An 18,906-nucleotide genomic window follows, 5' to 3' on the forward strand; every position below is an offset into this window, starting at 1 on the left:
TGGGCGAGGCCCCGAGTGTGGGACCCCTGTCCCGCGCGAGAAGCGCTACTTCCGCTGCCAGTACCCCGAACCCGTTGCTCGGTGGGAACAGGGATCTTACATCACTTGCTAGATTTGCATAAGACTCCATGGCGTATAGAAGCCCCCTTGGAAAAATGGTCATAGACCCCACTCAATGGTGACCTCCTTGAAGACCTTTACGGCCAAATGACCATAGTCCTACTCGCTACTAGTGACTACAAGATCACACGGCTTAAGAAGAAAATATGGCCAAATGGTCATAGGTCTCACTCAATAGTGCCCCAAGACTCCATGGCTTGAGATGACCCTATGGCTAGACGATCATAGGATTTACAAGTGACCCCCACAGCTATGACACAAGGAGACACACACTATTGAGGAAACCCCATGGCCACATGGCCATAAGCATTAATCGCTAGTACCCAACAAGACTCAATAGTCTTAAGGCTCAATCCTTGAGGAGACCCTATGGCCAAATGGCCATAGGCCTCAATTCTTACAGCCCTTTCACCAAACGAGAAAGGTCATAGGCTTAATTACCCCCTATTATAATTGTACAAATTATTGGTGAATCTATTAAAGGGGACATTTTGTGGGAATGTGTTTTAGCATAAGGGAAATTGTCTCATGAATTTTTGTAAAGTTTTGAGACTGAAAAACAGACGCAATTTTCTCATTTTTGACGATTGTAGAGGGTTAGAGTTGAAGATGGATTGATTTGTATGTAAACCCTGATTAAAGATGAGAGTAGTGTCTCTCTCTCTCTCTCTCTCTCTCTCTCTCTCTCTCACGAAATGCAATTGATAGCCTTCTAAAATCCAAGGTTTTGGGGAAAGTATTTCGAAATTGTTCCTCTATGAAATCATATCTTCTCTCACTACTTTTTAGTGCTCATGCACACGATTTTTTTGGGACGGGGTGGCGGCAGTAACAGTCAGATCCAGAGAAAATGACCATGGTGTGTAGGCAAGGATGGTGCAATGATCGGTGCATAATGCGAGTGTGCACATTGTGCGGGTTGTGGGGAGGCATCATGCGAGTGGGCACATCGATGTGCATGCGGGTTGGACATCTCTTTTTTCTCTCTATCTCTATGAGAGGAGGGATTGGTGTCCCTTGCAAGCAGATGATGGTAGTCTACCCCACAATCTTCTTGCACAAGCAGGGAGCCTCAGAGTAGGAAGTTTTTGTGAGGGGTTACCTGAGATGTTCACAATGTTGATGCTACCTTAGTACAATTTTTTTCCATAGGAGTTTTCCTTGTGAAATTTAAAAAGTATTTATGGTGGAGACTCTTTTCTTGTAAAGGCAATCAATTGAGAGCTTTGAATTTTCAGAGGTAGAAGAGGCAATAGCATCCGTAATATGTAATCTTTATGCAACCCCCTCATTGCCAAGATGTATCAACGTGGGGAGGAGGAGGTATGCGCACGTGTGTGTGTGTGTGTGTGTGTGTGTGTGTGTGTTTGTGTACTTGGAGAGAGAAGAGGGAAAGTGAGTGAAGGGAAAGGGATAGAGAGAAAGAGGCCACGTCTCTTTAATTAGGGTTCACATGCATCTTTTTTATTAGGGTTTACATGTGGGCGACCGGTCAACGAATGGACAGTTAGGTGATTTGCAGAGTAGAGGGAGAAGGTTCAATGGGAGTTACAATACCGAAACGATGCACCATCCAGGTTCAGTGGGAGTTATAAAAATCGAAACGATGCATTCAAAAGTTTTCACTCTCATTCATATTGCATGTAAAATATAGAAGCTTTAGAAACCTTACAACATGCTTAGCCTTAATAGGATTTTTTATTTTTGCAACTCTCAAACTAATTAATGATAAACATTTCTTGCAAATGTTGGACCCCTATTTCCTTCATCTTATCCTCAAACTCATCCACTTTGGCCAACTCCACATAGCACGCCCTCCAATCTTTGAAAGAAAATATCGGTTATCTCAGGATATGGTACGTTTCTAGTGGCTGGAGTGACAGAGTTTGAAAAACTGTAGGGACCAGTCTCGCCACACCATCATCGTTAATGCACCAACACCTCATGTTGAAGCTTGGCTCTTCACCCGACCTCTCCTCGACCTCAATATGGCTCTTGTGTGGAGGCAAGGAGGGGGCGGGGACAAGGCATGGTGCATGGAGGATACCTTCACTCTTTCCTCTACTTTTCTCTACAACGTGTCCCCCCAGGACCTCGACCTCAGATGCCTGCGGGGCCTGGCCTTAGCGGGCGGACCTCCCCTCAACTGACTTACTACGCCTGCATGTCTCTCCATAGATTTGTGGAACCAGCAATTCTTGATGGGCAACGTGATAGAAGTAGGTGCGATATGAGTGCGCGCTAGATGCTCAACTGACTTACTGCGCCTAAATGTCTCTCCATAGATTTGTGGAACCGGCACTTCTTGGTGCGCAACGTAATAGAAGCAGGCGCGATATAAGTGCACGCTAGATGCTCGAAAAATCTCTGCAGGGAAGGCAAAAAAGCCAGTACCTTCTCTTAAATCGCCGCGTGATCCCTCATCCCCTATGTCGCTTGCTTGTGATGAAGTGCCACTTGCCTGTTAGCTTTGAATATGATTTATGCCAATAATGAGGGGCTGCTTATATACCCCCCCAGGGCTGGTCGGTTTGTCCAACTGCTCTCTCTCTCTCTCTCTCTCTCTCTCGACTCTGCCTAGGTAAATTTTCTCTCGTTACTTGCACTACCTTTATGCCACCTACAAGTGGCGCAAATTGGCTAATGCAAGGGCCTTTGTAAAGGCCATGATCCACCCAAGTTCAAGTCCAACTATTGGTCATATATGCCTTCGTGTTGCATTCTACGACATTAATTCCTCTCTCTCTCTACGCAATTCATCAGCATGAGATTTGTAATAAGACACCACATGGGCAACAAGGACACACTACTAACATCTTTGTTCTTTCGAGGATTCGTCTAAACCCAAGGCAACTAATCGTATCTCTTGGACCAACTCCTCCAGACGCCAGCAATCCCTAAGCTGCCTCCATCATCAAGTCTACTAGGACCTATTCCTAAAGATAGTCCTCAAAAAGGTATGCTTATGTATGTTTCAAGCTAGAGCGTTTTGCCATACATGAATCATACTTCCATACGTGTATGCGTATGCCATATGATTGGTGTATGGAAAAACTATGTTGTCTGTAACTAATTAATTATAGTTAATCAAATAACTTAATCAATATTTAAAAACTTTAACAAAATATTTAATAAAGGTTAAAGAAGTAGTAGCTTGCACCTTTTTTTTTGTGTACTTCTCGCTGTGTGCGCTTGAAATTCAAATTTGAAAATCCCTCCTAGGGCATTTCCAATGTGTGTGAGAGAGAGAGATGGAATGTGTGTGTGTGTATGTGGATGTGGATGTGGATGTTTTCTCTGAGAGAGAGACTAGTGTAATTTTGAATTTGAATTCAAAATTCAAAATTTTAAAAATCCCTCTCAAATTTAAAAATCATGCTTAAATTTAACTAATCAATCAATTGATTATTGTAATTTAAATTTGAATCAAATTTCAAATATCCCACTCAAATTTGAATTTGAGAAAAAATTTCGTTGTTAAGTAGCACCTATAGCAGGAAAATTTCGTTGCGGAGCAGCGATTATAGTAGTGAAATTTCACTGCTTAGCAGCACCGATAGTTGTAAAATTTGCTACATAAAATTCCAAAGAGTTTTTGGATGCTGAATTTAAGTTATACATATCACATACACACAGAAAATGATTATAGTTAAAAAAGATCATGAATCTATCCCATCTTGTAATAAATCCATATATGTTGCTTCATCAATGTCTATATCTAATGGAATCTCAATGAAAAGATATGGTTCCATATCAATATCACTATCATTATCCAATGAAACATTGTCGTGATTGATAGGTGACTCATCATCTTCTTTGGATTGATGTTCCTCATGCTCTTGATTAGCCCCCTCGAAAATGTTTTCCTCATCGTCTTCTTCCAATGAGTTGATTTGAGGTAGTACTTGCAGCTCATCCACAAAGATTCGACCTCCACATCTTGATCGTGAAAGATATATTTTGAACGAGGGGAAACTTGTATAACATACCACCACTTTGGATCAATTCAATCGGCGTGAAACACAACCTAATATCAGAAAGCAACTTAGGGGTTATAGTTTTATTATATTACATCAAGATTTATTTTGGGATTGGTTGGGTTACTAACCTGTTTATAGTGTTGAGCTAGTACGAAAGTATCTTTCTCATAATTCCAAAACTTGGTAGAATCAATTTGAAAGAACCCATTTGGATGTTTCTTCATGGTTTCTTGAGCACCTCTATATATCACCTTGAACCATTTGACATCAAAGATGAATAGACTAAATGCTCGAAACCCAACCTCAAGAATATCTTGAATAGTTCCACAATACTGAAGATTGTCCTCTATGACATTGGTATCGTGTCTACTAGCTCGACTTTCTTGCTCAAAAGTTACTATCACACCACAATCAAATGTGTTTCTTTTAGAATCCACACGCACCGTGCAAAAGTACCTTCCCTCTGCTCATATTACATTATATAGTTTGTGCTAACATTAAAAAAAAGCATGACATTTAGTATAGTGCATTAAACAAGGTATATACATGAGACATAGATGAAGAATGTACTTATATGAGGGTTTCATACTCTTGCATACTCATGCTCTTCTCTCTGATCATCTCTCCATTTTGCAATGCCATCAATATTCCCATACGAAGCCATTCTCTATTGATCACATTTGCTAGAGGTTCTAAGCTAGAGGTTCTAAGCTAGGCGGGAATGGCAAGTGTCTATTTGCTCTTTTGAAAGATCTTCTCTCATCCTTTCGTTTGTTAATTGCATCCTTGTATCTCCCAATCCACTTCTCCATGATAGGACTATTTAGAATGCAAAATGTATTCACGTTGTTGTATAATGCTTCATCCAGTTTTTGTTGCCTTCCTTTTCCTTATGGCACATTAGTGATTAGTCGGTCATCGTCCTCATTGCTCCAGAATCGTGACATCGAACGATCTATGCGAGATAGATGTTTTGAGATATATACAAGAGACTCTTGTACATCAACCATCCCTCTACCATGCTTGCTTCTAGCTGTTATGGGCTACCACACCTCCAAGAGGGAACTCAACACGTTCACCTAAAGGATGAGCAATAGATCACAATTGTCATAGGGCACTTACCAATGCTTCGAACTTGAGCCCCTTGAGGCCTCCAAGCTCACTTGTTTAGCTCCAACCTCCAAGCTCCACCTCCACACTGTAACCATAGATTCGCTCGCACCGTCGTATAAGGCAATCACTCTCTGTCTCACTCTCTCACACGCATGAATCACACAAGCATAAAAGAGGAACAATGCTAGAATGCTCTCTCTCTCCCTCAATCTCTCTCAAGACATAAGGAAGAGCTCTCTATAACACAAAGGGGATTGTTTCTTTTCATTATTATGAGAAAATGCCTTATATACATTTGGCCCTTATTCACACTTGGGCATCCAAAACTTACTTACTAGGCCTTGGGTGGGCAATATTGCATAATGTATAACTTTTATAGTGCCGTTTCATGACACTTATTGATGTCCTCAATTGGAGGATCATGTTTGTTAATCCAAAATAGGATTAGCATCCCCCCTTCCTAATGTAGGTTCTATTCGCACAACCTGTTACCGAGGTCTAATGACCTGGTCACGGAACTCATGTCGATAGAAGTTCCTCCTGGATTGGAGCTTTTTGAGTATTCGTCGGAATGCTGAGTGTGAATCTTGTATCCACCATGTCTTTGAAAGTGATATGTATGTAGTTGGGAAGACATCGCAGTCCGTGGTAAAGCATGATAACCGTGTCAGACGGCCCTATGTTCATGTTGAACTTCAGGTGTTCTGCTTCTTCATAGCCATCGTAGGGCTCCTTTGGTTGGTCTATCAGCATGACCACCAATTTCAAAAATTTGATGCTATCCTTAATATCGGGGTCTGGAATATTGCGCCATGCCCTTATCCATGTAAGCATCTATTATCTTTGCTCCTGAATGTTTGCAAATGTTACTGGTATGATAATGGAGAAGTTGTAGCACACATGTGAGTCGCACCTCTTGGCTTCCTGAAATTCTAGTGGTGCCCATCTTCTTTTAACTAGCATGTATAAAGGATCGACCCGCAGTGTTGGTGGTGCGCCCCTATACACTTGACTATATTCCAGAATTGCCAGGTACTCCTTCCTCTCAAGTTTGTCTATATTTCAAAGTCTTCCACCTGGGCGTGCTCTTCATTGGTGATTATGGTTGCGTAGCCACCTCTAGTGTGCACAGAGTTTGCTTTCCTCCACCTTTGAAAACAGTAGCTGATCATAAATGTAACGATCTATATCTCCAGTAGATCAACTAATTGAGGATTTGACAGCTTTGTATGCTTTTCCACATTTACCCATAATGTACCCTCTCCAAGCAATGGAAGTAGATCTTCTAAGTGAGGGCGTGGAGAACGGAGAGGGTATGGTACGTTATACTGTTTTGTTGGAGTGATTTCTGAATAAGCTTCTAGCATGATTCGTCTTGTGGGCTCAAATGGTGTATGGGTGAGTACGGGATAAGCCCTTAGCTAGAGATCGTAAAAGGAAGTCTAAAATTGAGTGGGTAGCAGTGAAAAGGTGAGAGGAATCTGCTGAATGAGAGAATCAAGGGTAGTATGAGTGAATATAGGGGTGTGGAAAGATTCTAGGAAAAGTTGCCCCTAGATGGAGGTGGCACAAATCAAGGAGGAATCAGTAGGATTAGATGCTTGGCATCTTGTGGATGTAAAATCTATAAATTAAGGCATTGGCCTAATGAGAAATAGCTGGTTTTTTAGTATCCATGCCTACATTAAGCTATTAGATTAATTGTGCACTAATCTCATCTTAATCATCTTAATTATCTTCTAATTACTTGCTAATCATGTTGATCTTTGCATTTGATCCACCATAGCTCATCACATTAATGCAAAATCAACTTGGTATAAGATCCATAGCCTAGGATTCTTCTCATTTTTAAGTATAATTACCTTGCTAATCATGATTAAAAGTTAATCTCTTTTTTAAGTTCTTTTTAACTAAACCTCTTCACTCCCAGCTGGTGAAGGGGCTTGATCTCCCTCCAGCCATCAAATTGAATCAAAAGCTTTTAGACACACCTAGCTAGACCCCACGCATTAGCCCATCACTTCAAATCATCAAACCGCCGCGAGGAGCAGCCGAAATTTGTGAAATTGCGGGTGCCTTGTTTTCTAAGAAAAACTTTAAATTCATCATCACTACTTGGAATTGGAGCTATTGGAGCTAGCCCAAGAGGTTTTTGGGTGTGCTGAACATGCTGGTGATCTCAGATTTTAGAAATTCTTCAAGACGAAGTGGCATCAACCTTGCATCAAATCTGCAAGTGACTTTGGTAAAACAGAGATTAAGCATTCAATGTTTGGTCAAATCGTTTGTTTTTGGACTTGATCGTCTACTAGACTAACTGCTATTGATGATTTTCAAAGAATTTGAGCTCATTTAAAATCTAAGGCACCAAATCTGGCCTCCCCGTACACTCTATTGTTTGCACACAAAATAGGCGATTAATTTCACTAATCAATTATTAATTAGCACTAATTACTATATTTTGGTGCAATTAATGTTTCAAATTTACCATTGGGTATCTGATACAGATCTCTATCACTTTAGATTGCAATTTGAAGTTGGTTTGATATCCCAACCATCCAGTACAAAAATCAATTATCCTTGGCTTTATGCAATTTTTGGTGTATTCATGCTTGTAAATCTGTTGTAATCATCATTTAACACCAAAATGGAGTTGTAAAAGGGTACACACTATCCTTGAATATTGAATTAGATCAAGAGGTAAGACCCCCTTCACATCATCATGAGCAGTGCACAAGAAATAGCTAAGTTCAACGGGGAGCAGTTCTATACATGGCAAACAAAGAACATGTATTTGCTCATGAGGAAGAATCTATGGGAGCTAATTGAGGGAAGAGATGAATTTCTAGTGGAGAGTGGGGAGAATGAGTGGAAGAACAGAAATGAGAATGCATTAGGACTCATTGCACTTAGCTTAAATGATGAAATCATTCACCACATTGCAGGGATACAACAAGCTAAAGATGCATGGGATGAACTTAAATGATGAAATCATTCACCACATTGCAGGGATACAACAAGCTAAAGATGCATGGGATGAACTTAACAAATTATTTGGCACTCAAGCAAAGAATTCAAAGATAAATCTCATTAGGGAAAATTTGGACTATAAAATGGGCCTTGTAAGAAATCTTAATTTTTAGTAATCTTTTGATTAAAAATGCTAATTTTGACCCCATAGTAGGAGACAAAGTAAATGATTCCCCTATTTTTTGTAGACTTTTTAGGTCCTACCATCTACATTTTATCCACTCTTTTAGTAGCTTTTAGTACTTTTTATAGTCTATAGTTTTGGAATATTTTAACCCATTACTTTTAGATGCAAGTTGCATCACGATTTCCAAGGTTTCACTTTTCGGCCATAAGGGAGGCCCAAAATTTGACTTTTGCAAAAAATTATTTTTTTGAGTTTTTTCATCAAAAAAACTTTCCGTATACATATATAAACCCAAAAAGTGATTTTTTTATATCATTTCTTAGTCATAACTACCTCATAACAATCTTGTCATATCTTTCTAACTTCTATGATATCTAATGATTGCAAGGTACATTCTAATATTTTATACCAAAAATATAATGCAAGTTACATCACCATGCCCATAAGGGGGGCCCAGAATTTGATTTTTTTTAATTTTTTTTTGAGTTTTTCCATCAAAAAAACTTTCCTTATACATATATAAACCCAAAAAGTGAAATTTTTATATCATTTCTTAGTCATAACTACCTCATAACAATCTTGTCATATCTTCCTAATTGCTATGCTATATCTAATGATTACAAGATTCATTCTAATATTTTATATCCCAAAATAGAAGGGCATTTTTTGAGGCCACTAAAATAATGACTTTTTGATACTTTTAACATTTTACTGTATTTTCATTTAAAACTTTTCTCCCAAATATATATATATTAAAAAGCTTAACTTTTAATATCATTTTCAAATCCTTATCTCATTTAATGAAATTTTGTAGCATCATTTACTACCACCCCACTACTTTTATTCTTCACTCTTGTCATATCTTCCTAGCTGCTATGTTATCTAATGATTAGAAGATGCATTCTAATATCTTATATCCCCAAATAGAAGGGCATTTTTTGAGGCCACTAAAATAATTACTTTTTGATACTTTTCACGTTTTAGTGTATTTTCATTTAAAACTTTCCTCCCAAATATATATATATATATATATATATATATATTGAAAAGTTTATTTTTTAATATCATTTTCAAGTCCTTATCTCATCTAATGTAATTTTGTAATGTCATTTAATGCCACCCCACTCCTTTCATTCTTATCATCTCTCTTAAAATCATAACTGAAATCTTTATTTTTGGAATATAAAAAATGGCTTTTTTAGAGAGATATATTCTCAATATATATTTCTCTAGGATAATTCCAAATGTTACAATAATATTATCGAATATAAATCTATTTTCTAATCTTCTATTAATCTTATTTTTCTGTCATCTTGAATTAGACATGCCTTTAGATGATATTACAAATGGTAGAAAGCGTAAAGTAGACATTCACATTCGTATAGATGAAGATTATGCACTAGCAAAATGTCCATATGTTAGGCAACAATTACCTAATTCAACCATGTCCACACTAAGAAATCAGGGGAAGAAGAATGTTGATCTTTGGGTGGATGGGAATCTCTTCCCCTATGATCTTTTGACCTTGTCCAGTCCACCATTTTGTGATTTGACTAGTTTTGTTCAATATGTAGGTGATGGGAAAAATGGGCTCTTAGGTTATTGTAAAAGACTTTCTGTTAGTGGTGGTCTTCATAACCAATACTTACACTCAATTAATTCAAGTCTTCAATCAAGTATTGAAGATTTGAAAAAACATTCACATGACCTAGACATGAAAAATAAGGAACAAGAAACACTCATAAATAATCAAAGAGATAAATTATCTAGGTTACAAAGAAAAATAAGGAGGTTGAAGCACACACCAATTGGTGCACGTGAGCATAAACGAAAGCTTTCTAATATTTAAAATCTTTTGGTGCAAGGTGGCACAAGGAAACGGAGGGTCATGGCAACAAGGTATGTTTCCATGGAGGTTTTTGTGAGTATTTTTTATGTATGTTTTAATTTAAAGGTTTTTCCTCCTGATAGATTTAATGGTGGTTTCGTTATGTCCCATGAATTTCTTAGATAATGCATCTGGTATGGGAGATACTATGCATGTTTTCAAAGCCTGCATGAAGAACAAAGAGATAACATCAATCATCCGTGATCCAAACTACAAAAGAGTCATTGAGGTGGTTTCAAAAAACATTATGCAAGACATCAAGGGTCTTATTAGTGCAAGGGATGTACAAGATGCATGTGATGAAGCCGGCATCAGTCCGCAAGGGTTATGAAGGAATTTATGGTGTTATCAAAGGAGGTCTTCGTACCCGAGGAATTCGAGGGCACTTTCTTCCTCCTTCCTACAAAGTATCATTAGAAAAGAAGGCAAGCAATGAAGATGTTAAATCAATCCTTGGTGAGTATATTCATGTAGAAGGAACAATGATTTTAGATCCTAAGTCCAAGGATAGGCTTGAAGTGTAGTACAACACGCACACCAACCTCTATGTGGACCTAAAGAACTTTCAACGACATATGATTTGATTCTATAAGGTTTCACATCAAGGTTGGGTTTGAGCATTTATCGTTTAACTTGCAAATTTACCTTATCAATGACATGAATTACACGTGTTGTTTGGCTTGGTTTATGTGATATGTAGAATTGGAGGGAGTCCTATCGCTTATACTGAAGTTGGATGAGGCTCAACTAGTAAAAAGGAAAAGATTGGAGCGAATGGGAGTCACATATATGAATGAAGCAATGGCATATGCACAGGACAAGGATAAAATCCCTTCTTTCAGTGTTCAATCTCTGAGAAGGATAATTGATGGCTTGGAGCCTTTGAGGTTCCAAAGGAGAACATTGAGGAGTTGAATTGGATGCTTCAACGATGCCCTCAGATTCTAGAAGTCATCAAACAACAGATGAATGGGGAGGAGCTTGAAGTGGATGGTGTGGGCTCCTTTTGTGTGGATTGGCATCTAGGTGGTGTTTTGAAGACCATAAAATGCATGTGTAATTGTGACAATAGTGTAAAATGCCTCCATCCGTGTCCATTGTGCATGAAGGGGTCAATTCTCAAGCCAAAGAGCGAGGATGAGCTCCGATGGGTGGAGGGGATCTTGTCTTCCGATTTAGGCACCAATTATTCCTTTCCCAATGAAAAGTATACACTTTTGCACATTGCATGCCATGATGAGGATTTTTGATAGGTTGCTAAAGCTTCACATTGACTATGCATTCACTATGCAACCAGCCTCACGCTCAGCCCAAGCCATAAAGCAAGTGGAGGAGCTCCTCAACTCTTTGAGAGTGCATGGCAGGAATGTAAAGATTGTGAAAGATCTTAAGGAGTCTGGGGCACATCGTATTGTTTCTCAACAAGTGTCAATGAGCAATGCAAAGGCGAGGTGATTCTTGCATCCTATGAACGATGGAGGGAGGAGCCTGCGATGGAGCATTGGAAAGATCTTTGCAAGTGCACCACAGATCTCGACAAAGCTCCAACTCTAAAAAACAAGAAAAAGAAGGTATGGGCTTACTTTGACAAGGTTGTGACAACTATGTTAAAGAGCACAACAACTCAAGAAGAACAAAGTGTGTTCAAAATAGATGTGACAGAATTCATCAAGCTTGTTAGTGAGAGTTGGGGAGATACCTCCATTACATATTACATGGTAAGATATTCTCATCTTAATTATCGCCATTCATTAATTACCATTGCAATTGCTTAACTAAAATTCCATAAACATTTGTCTTCATAATTTCTTACTTGGACATTTTTTCATAGCACATTGTATATGCACGTGGACCGTATTTTCTACAAAAATACAGGTCTTTGGATATGTTCAGCACCCAAGGCATGGAAAAATCACATTACGTAGCCAAAGGAGTGTACTTCAAGAATACTCGACATGGTGGAGGGAAGACATGTAGCAATTATCTTGTGGAGATGTTTAATTGGTTCTATCACAACAATCTTGCAAGAAATGTTACTAGGGAAAAGGCTCGAATGTCAGCAACCATTGCTAGAGCCACATAACTCAAAAGGAAGGAGGCAAACATAGAGAAGTGGAATGGAAGCTCAAAAGTAGGCCTGTCGCATGGTGTGCCACAATGGCAAGACATGGTAGACATGGGGTTAAACATGTCTAATTTGGTGGTCTTGTAATTTTTGGCCAGTTTCAGACTATCTGAACACATTAGAAATAACTTCATATAAAGGTGTAATAGTCTCATTCATTCTCATTTCTATATTTTGACTTCACTTTTTGCCATGCCTTGCACGAAAAACACCGCACGTAAGCTTCCACCATCACCTCATCGTCCTCCACTGCCACCTCCACCTCCCTCTCCCCCTCATCCGGACACCACCGACCTTGATTGAGAGATAGGGAGTGATGTTTACCCGGATGGAGTGCCATGGGCTGATATTCCTATCCCCCCAATACATTCCACAACTGGGGGGAAGAGCTTGCATCAAGGCATGGGTCCGTTGCCAACATGAGAAGAGGTGGTAGCAGCAGCAGCTGAAGGAGCTCCATCATCCTCTCGGCGTAAACGTGCATGAGATTGCTCATGCACGTCCTCCTCGACCACCCACAAGAAACCCTCCTCCTCGTGTCCCCCACGAGGAAACAACGCAATGGCATGGTATCTCTAAAGGAGATTCGGAGGTTCCAGAAGAGTGTCGACCTCCTCATCCCGAGAGCTCCTTTTGCACGTCTTGTCAAAGAGTCTTGTCAAAGAGATACTATACAATTTAGGGAGCCGAGACAAGAGGATGCAAAGCCTTGCCTTGGGTGCAATCCAAGAAGTAGCAGAGGCATTTTTTGGTCACCATGTTTGAAGATTCTAACCTGTGTGCAATCCAAGATATGAAGGTCGCACATACCATTCGACATGATAACCTCTTAATATTTTCCTTTTTGATGTACATGATTGGACAATGTAAAACTTCACTTAATATATTCTCTTTTTAGTGCTTCTCAAGTTGTCCATCAAGGCCCAGCGTGAAGGCACCACATCTTTTATTATCTTAATATTACTTTGGAAGGCATTATATATCTTTAATTTTAAGCTCTTGATTTATAATAAGGTCTATATAAATGCTTATACATGACAATTGGAGGCTTAAAAATGCAAATATATCCCTAACCTGAAGAGGGAAACTTTTACCTAGACAACAAGCTTGTCTAGGCAAAAGTCGCCCTGTTCAGGTTGGGGCTATTTTTGTATTTGGTGGCCTCTAATTGTCATGTACAAACATTTATATGTATTCATATTCACATATAAATAGGCCTTACCATCAATTAAAGCTAAGTATTGGCTAAATTAAATAAAACTATACTCATGTAAGAACTACACTCATGTAAGAACTCTCTCTTTCCATGTGTAAGAACTCTCTCATCATATAAAAGAGTATCTTTTATGATCTTATTATTACTTTATAAGGCACTATATATCTTTAATTTTGAGCACCTTATTTATAAAAAATCTTATATGAATGCCTAATATACATGACAACTGAAGGCTAAAAAACATAAAAAGAGCCCTGACCTGAACAGGGCCACTTTTGCCCAGACAGCAAGCCTGTCTGGGCAAAAGTCACCCTGTTCAGGTTGGGGCTATTTTTATATTTGGTTGCCTCCAATTATCATGTACAAGCATTTACAAGTAGTCACATTCACATACACATAGACCTTGCTAGAGCTGGGTGTTGGCTAAATCAGACAGAACTACACACTCATTGTGGTCAGAGAGGATAGGGGGAACATCATGGGAAGTTGGCCCAAATTAATCAATACTGATACCACAAACTAAACATGCATGCAATCTAGTGTTATCCACAATGGCTCTCTCTCTCTCTCTCTCTCTCTCTCTCTCTCTCTCTCTCTCTCTCTCTCATATCATGAAAACTTACATTATTCAAACTTTATGTAGAAATTATGTATAAAAAAGCCAACTTGTATTAATAAAAAGGATTTACATTGATTGTCGAACACAGTATCTATGATAAATTTTCAAGCTAACGCCGCATAATGTTCTTGAGATGCCTAGCTACAGTCTTGTGCCTCTTCTTGCTAAGTGGAAGGGTCCCTAACAATATGGCATTGACGACACAATCTGGGTCCTTCTCACCAATACTCTCTGCAAATGCAGTGTATGCAAGAACTTTAGAAGAGTAACCCCCTTGGAAGCCAACGTACGCTGCAGCCTTGTTGATGAGCACTATCTTGGCAACGTTTCTTTGGAATCATTGACAACTATAGGACCTTGCTAAGTACTTTGAGGGCTAACATGTAGAAGCTTGCAATGGGGTTGAATGCATTGTGCACCACAACAAGGTGTTGAGGTGTAATACGACCCATGTAATGGGCCAACGTAGCATCTCTTCCAAAACCCTCACCGTGTGCCACCTTTACGTTGAGCCCAAGCATACTATGCTACACACAAGAAAGAGGATTAGTGGAATTCTAGTAGTATTATCAATTATATTTATTAAATTCATACATAATTTATCTTACCGTGTGTTTGAAATCAGAGCTAACCACCTCAGGCTTGTATGAATTTATTAAATTCATACATAATTTATCTTACCGTGTGTTTGAAATCAGAGCTAACCACCTCAGGCTTGCAAATTTCAATGGAGGACTTGTGTTCCTCCAACGACACTTTTGTAGCGTCCTCAGACTCTCTGGTCAGTGGCAATTGTTCCTGAGCTTTTCTAAACTCCTCATTCACAAGGCTTTTATCAGCCTCTGCAATTGCTGATTGCAGGATCATCATCGACTCATGCACACCACCCTACACCGGAACAATCCCTTGTTGCAAAGCCTTTGAGACCTTGTTTTGTTGATGGGAAATTCATCATTCACAGCTAACAAGGAGAGGCACTCGGCTTGGTTGAGCTTGTAGACCTTTTCTACATCATGTAAAAAGAGGAATTCCTCCCCTTCAATCTCCACAGAGCTGAGCTTACTAAGCTCAAGCTCCTGCATCTCATGTGCAGCCTCCTTTCCCTTGCCCACATCTTGTACATCTAGGGTACCCTCTATAGGACCATCCCCCACCTCTTCTCCACCCTCTGTTGTGGCTGAGGCACTTGTCTCTCCAGAGTATGGCACCAATGCCTTTGAAGAGGATGCTTCACGAGATTGAGGTGCCTCAATTTGGAGGAGGAGATCTTTGGCCATAATGGACTCAACAAGCTAGTTGAGGACCTCAAGTTTAGGATCCTCCTCAACAAGCTAGTTGAGGACCTCGAGTTTAGGATCCTCCTCCTTGCCTTGTACCATTCCTCCTGTTGCGTGACAAGTGGTGATCAAGGCAAGGATGCAACACAAAGATGGAAGTAGGAAAACAAGAGACTTGACATTCTTATTTAAAGCTCTTGTAGAGAGTTCCAAGTTGTAGGTGAGTGTGGAAGTGGGCTTGAGAATAATCCCACATGGGAGGTTTTGGGAGTTTTAGGAGTTTTAGTATAAATAGTGGCTCATTTGAGAGCTCACACACACTTTGGGCTTGAGAATAATCCCACATGGGAGGTTTTGGGAGTTTTAGGAGTTTTAGTATAAATAGTGGCTCATTTGAGAGCTCACACACACTTTGGGATAAGTTCATGCAAGAGCTCCTTTGAGAGAACTACTCTCCCTCTTCTCCATAGAGGTGAAGACTCTTCTCTCACCCCATTTACATCTTTGTATGAGATAAATCTCTTCATTGAATCAATAGCAATGTCATGAGTCTTTCACATCCTCTTCTCTAATCATTTTACTCTTATGCATGCTTTTAGTATCTTTGGGCTAAGTTCATGCAAGAGCTCCTTTGAGAGAACTACTCTCCCTCTTCTCCATAGAGGTGAAGACTCTTCTCTCACCCCATTTACATCTTTGTATGAGATAAATCTCTTCATTGAATCAATAGCAATGTCATGAGTCTTTCTCATCCTCTTCTCTAATCATTTTACTCTTATGCATGCTTTTAGTATTTTGTGTTTGTGTATGTGGGCTGTTTGAAGCTTTCATGGAAGCTTGATGCTTGAGTGTGTGCATGCTTGTAGGAAGATAGGAGTGGAGTGAGGTCTTTCTCTTTGCTTGCATGCATAGTGATTGTGTTCCTCTTGATTGTATTTGTGAATGAATGGGCGTGTAAGAATGAGGGCAAGTGGAGCTTGTATGTGTGCTTAATCTAGTGTCTTGTGATGGTAGCCATAGGCATCTCTCCTTTAGAGGATAAGCTTTCGTGCACCTAACCGGGTTGAGTCCCTAGCGCGAAAGGAGTGCTTGCATTCCATTGGAGCTAGGCATAACCTCTATTCGCCTGTATTACATCGTAGGGAGATAAGGGTTTTTCCATTGGCGCCACTGCCGAGAATACGACCTACGATTGGTTGAGGACCCTTGGTAGCCATTACATTCTAAACATCTTTAGGAGTAGGATAATTAGACTCTAAGCTATTGCAGGGAAGTGCTAGCAGGCAACGAGTTTATTGGCCAAGGTAGAGCGGGCGAAGTTGGTGGCGAGGTGGCCATCCTTGATCTCCTTTACTTTCAGCTCGGCGAAGGCCTCGGGATCATCAGCCAGGCCCAACGGGTCGAAGCTTCCGCTAGGGTAGATAGGATCGGTCACCTCCCCAAGGAGTCCGCCGGCAACTCGATAGCCCTCCACGGCGCCCATGAGGACGACCTGACAGGCCCAAATGGCGAGGATACTCTGAGCGTGGACAAGGCTGGGGTTGCCTAGGTAGTTCAGGCCGCCGTCGGAGAAAATCTGAGAACCGGCCTTGAAACACATGGCCTCGCCAAACCCCACACCGCCCCCGGCCAGTAGCCCTGGGGCGACACCGCACCGCCCACCGGCACAGCGGATAATCTCCAAGGCCCGACCCCCAGCGAAGGCCTCGGGACCGGCAGACAGAGCCGCAGTGTCCCAGCCGTAGTCGCCCGGGAACTCGCCCGGGAACGTCGCCATCATCTGCACGCTTAGACAGCAGATAGCTGGCCACTGAAGGCATCGGAGGAGAGGGCGGTGGTGGCGGCAGTAGAGAGTGCGGGAAGCGATAAGGTGTCGGATGATTCGGAAGCGATAAGGTGCCAGCACGCGATAAGGTTAGTGTTTTATTTTTTATTTTTTATTTTTTGTTAATCTTTAATTTTTCAAAATCTATAATTTCTACATACTAGGCAATTTTCACGTTTTTTGCATTTAAAAATAAAAATAATTAAAAATAATTAAAAATAATTTCTGTAAATTATGTGTTTTCTTTGGAGTCTACATTTTTTGCATATTCTGCATTTTTTTTAAATTTCTATAATTTTTTACATAATTAGTGTAATCTGCATAATTAGTATTTTTAGCATAATTCATATTTTTATGTAATTATTAAAATATATATATATATATATATATATAATAAAATATGTATTTACACACATATTCATGTTAGCTGCATTTAGTGGTTAGGTAGGGTTTAAATATATATATATATATATATATTATTTTTTTTAAAAAAAATCAAAAACTGGACACTGCAACGTGTTAAAAATAGCGTATGCATCTACGCTCGGGAATAATACTAGTTAGACGTAACACTAGTGCACCATCTAGGGTAACCACTCAAGGGAGCGGCACTCAATCGGTTGTTGGCACCTTGGAGAGCATTCTCGAGACATCTTCGGAGTCTCAAATAGAGAGCCTCTCAAGAACCGTGAGTGATATTTCAATGGACGTAAACGAGTCATTTGGCATGAATAGACCATCCACACCCATTGGTGTGGCAGATTCTGCTAATCCATTTGAAATCCCAGATGGGGAGTTGATTGACAACATGAGACTCCATTTCTTGTATATAAACATGCATAGCGGTGAGATCTACAAAGATCCAATGAGTCGGTTTGTTAAAATTGCACACATTCATTCTGCGTTTGAACCAACACCATGGGTAAACTACCAAGACGATATGTACATGGGTAGAAATGGAGTAGGCTATGAGGTCACCAGAAATCCTGAACAAGTGGATGCTTTGGGTGTACTGCAACCTAGCGCACAAGCAAAGTAGAAGGAGGAGCTTCAATCGGACCCAAATGTGCCAGGTACATCGCGCAAACCTGGTACGCCCATTTCTTTACTTGAAGAATTGTTTTCTGACAGGAATTGGGAGGATAGAGAAAGAACGGGAAAAGAAAAAGAGACCAAGAAAAACCCATGGGACATAGTAAAAGAAATTCCAGTAGTTCAAATCTATCAAGACGACCCAATTAAAGAGGTGTATAGGGATGTGGTAGAAACCTACTATGCAACCACTAAGCATCCGAGCTTAGAGCTTCCAGTCACGCATACAATAACTGTAGAGCATCTAGATGGTTTCACTAAGCGTGTTCATGATAGATGGGGGAATGACTTTAGAACCCTTGAATGGCCAGAGGTTAGGGAATTGACATGGAAAGGAAGGCCCCTTTTCACTGAGGTGTCTACCTTAGACACGGCACATCCAAATGAATCTGCCTTTCGAGGAGAAACACTAGCACCACCATGGGCTAGAACCCCAAGTGTGGCTCGACTAGCACCTTCCATGCGACGATTGATCCTACGAGGAGACCCGGGGC

General features: G+C 40.1%; 1 protein-coding gene across 1 annotated transcript; it reads right to left on the reverse strand.

Annotated features, from left to right (window-relative positions):
• Nucleotides 1–16,771: 16,771 nt before the first annotated feature.
• LOC147619578 (chlorophyll a-b binding protein 7, chloroplastic-like) lies at nt 16,772–17,272 on the reverse strand. The gene has a single exon (XM_086773468.1). It carries the CDS (start codon nt 17,270–17,272, stop codon nt 16,772–16,774), a length of 501 nt encoding a protein of 166 aa, XP_086629594.1.
• Between the last annotated feature and the right edge of the window lie 1,634 nt (nt 17,273–18,906).

The sequence above is a fragment of the Cibotium barometz genome, chromosome 33 (genome assembly GCF_041138505.1).
Source record: "Cibotium barometz isolate CiBa-2024 chromosome 33, ASM4113850v1, whole genome shotgun sequence".
NCBI classification, from domain to species: domain Eukaryota; kingdom Viridiplantae; phylum Streptophyta; class Polypodiopsida; order Cyatheales; family Cibotiaceae; genus Cibotium; species Cibotium barometz.

What these genes read in the sequence shown, in the direction of transcription:
- LOC147619578 (XM_086773468.1), bottom strand. Translation starts at nt 17,272, where the DNA reads ATGGCGACGTTCCCGGGCGAGTTCCCGGGCGACTACGGCTGGGACACT.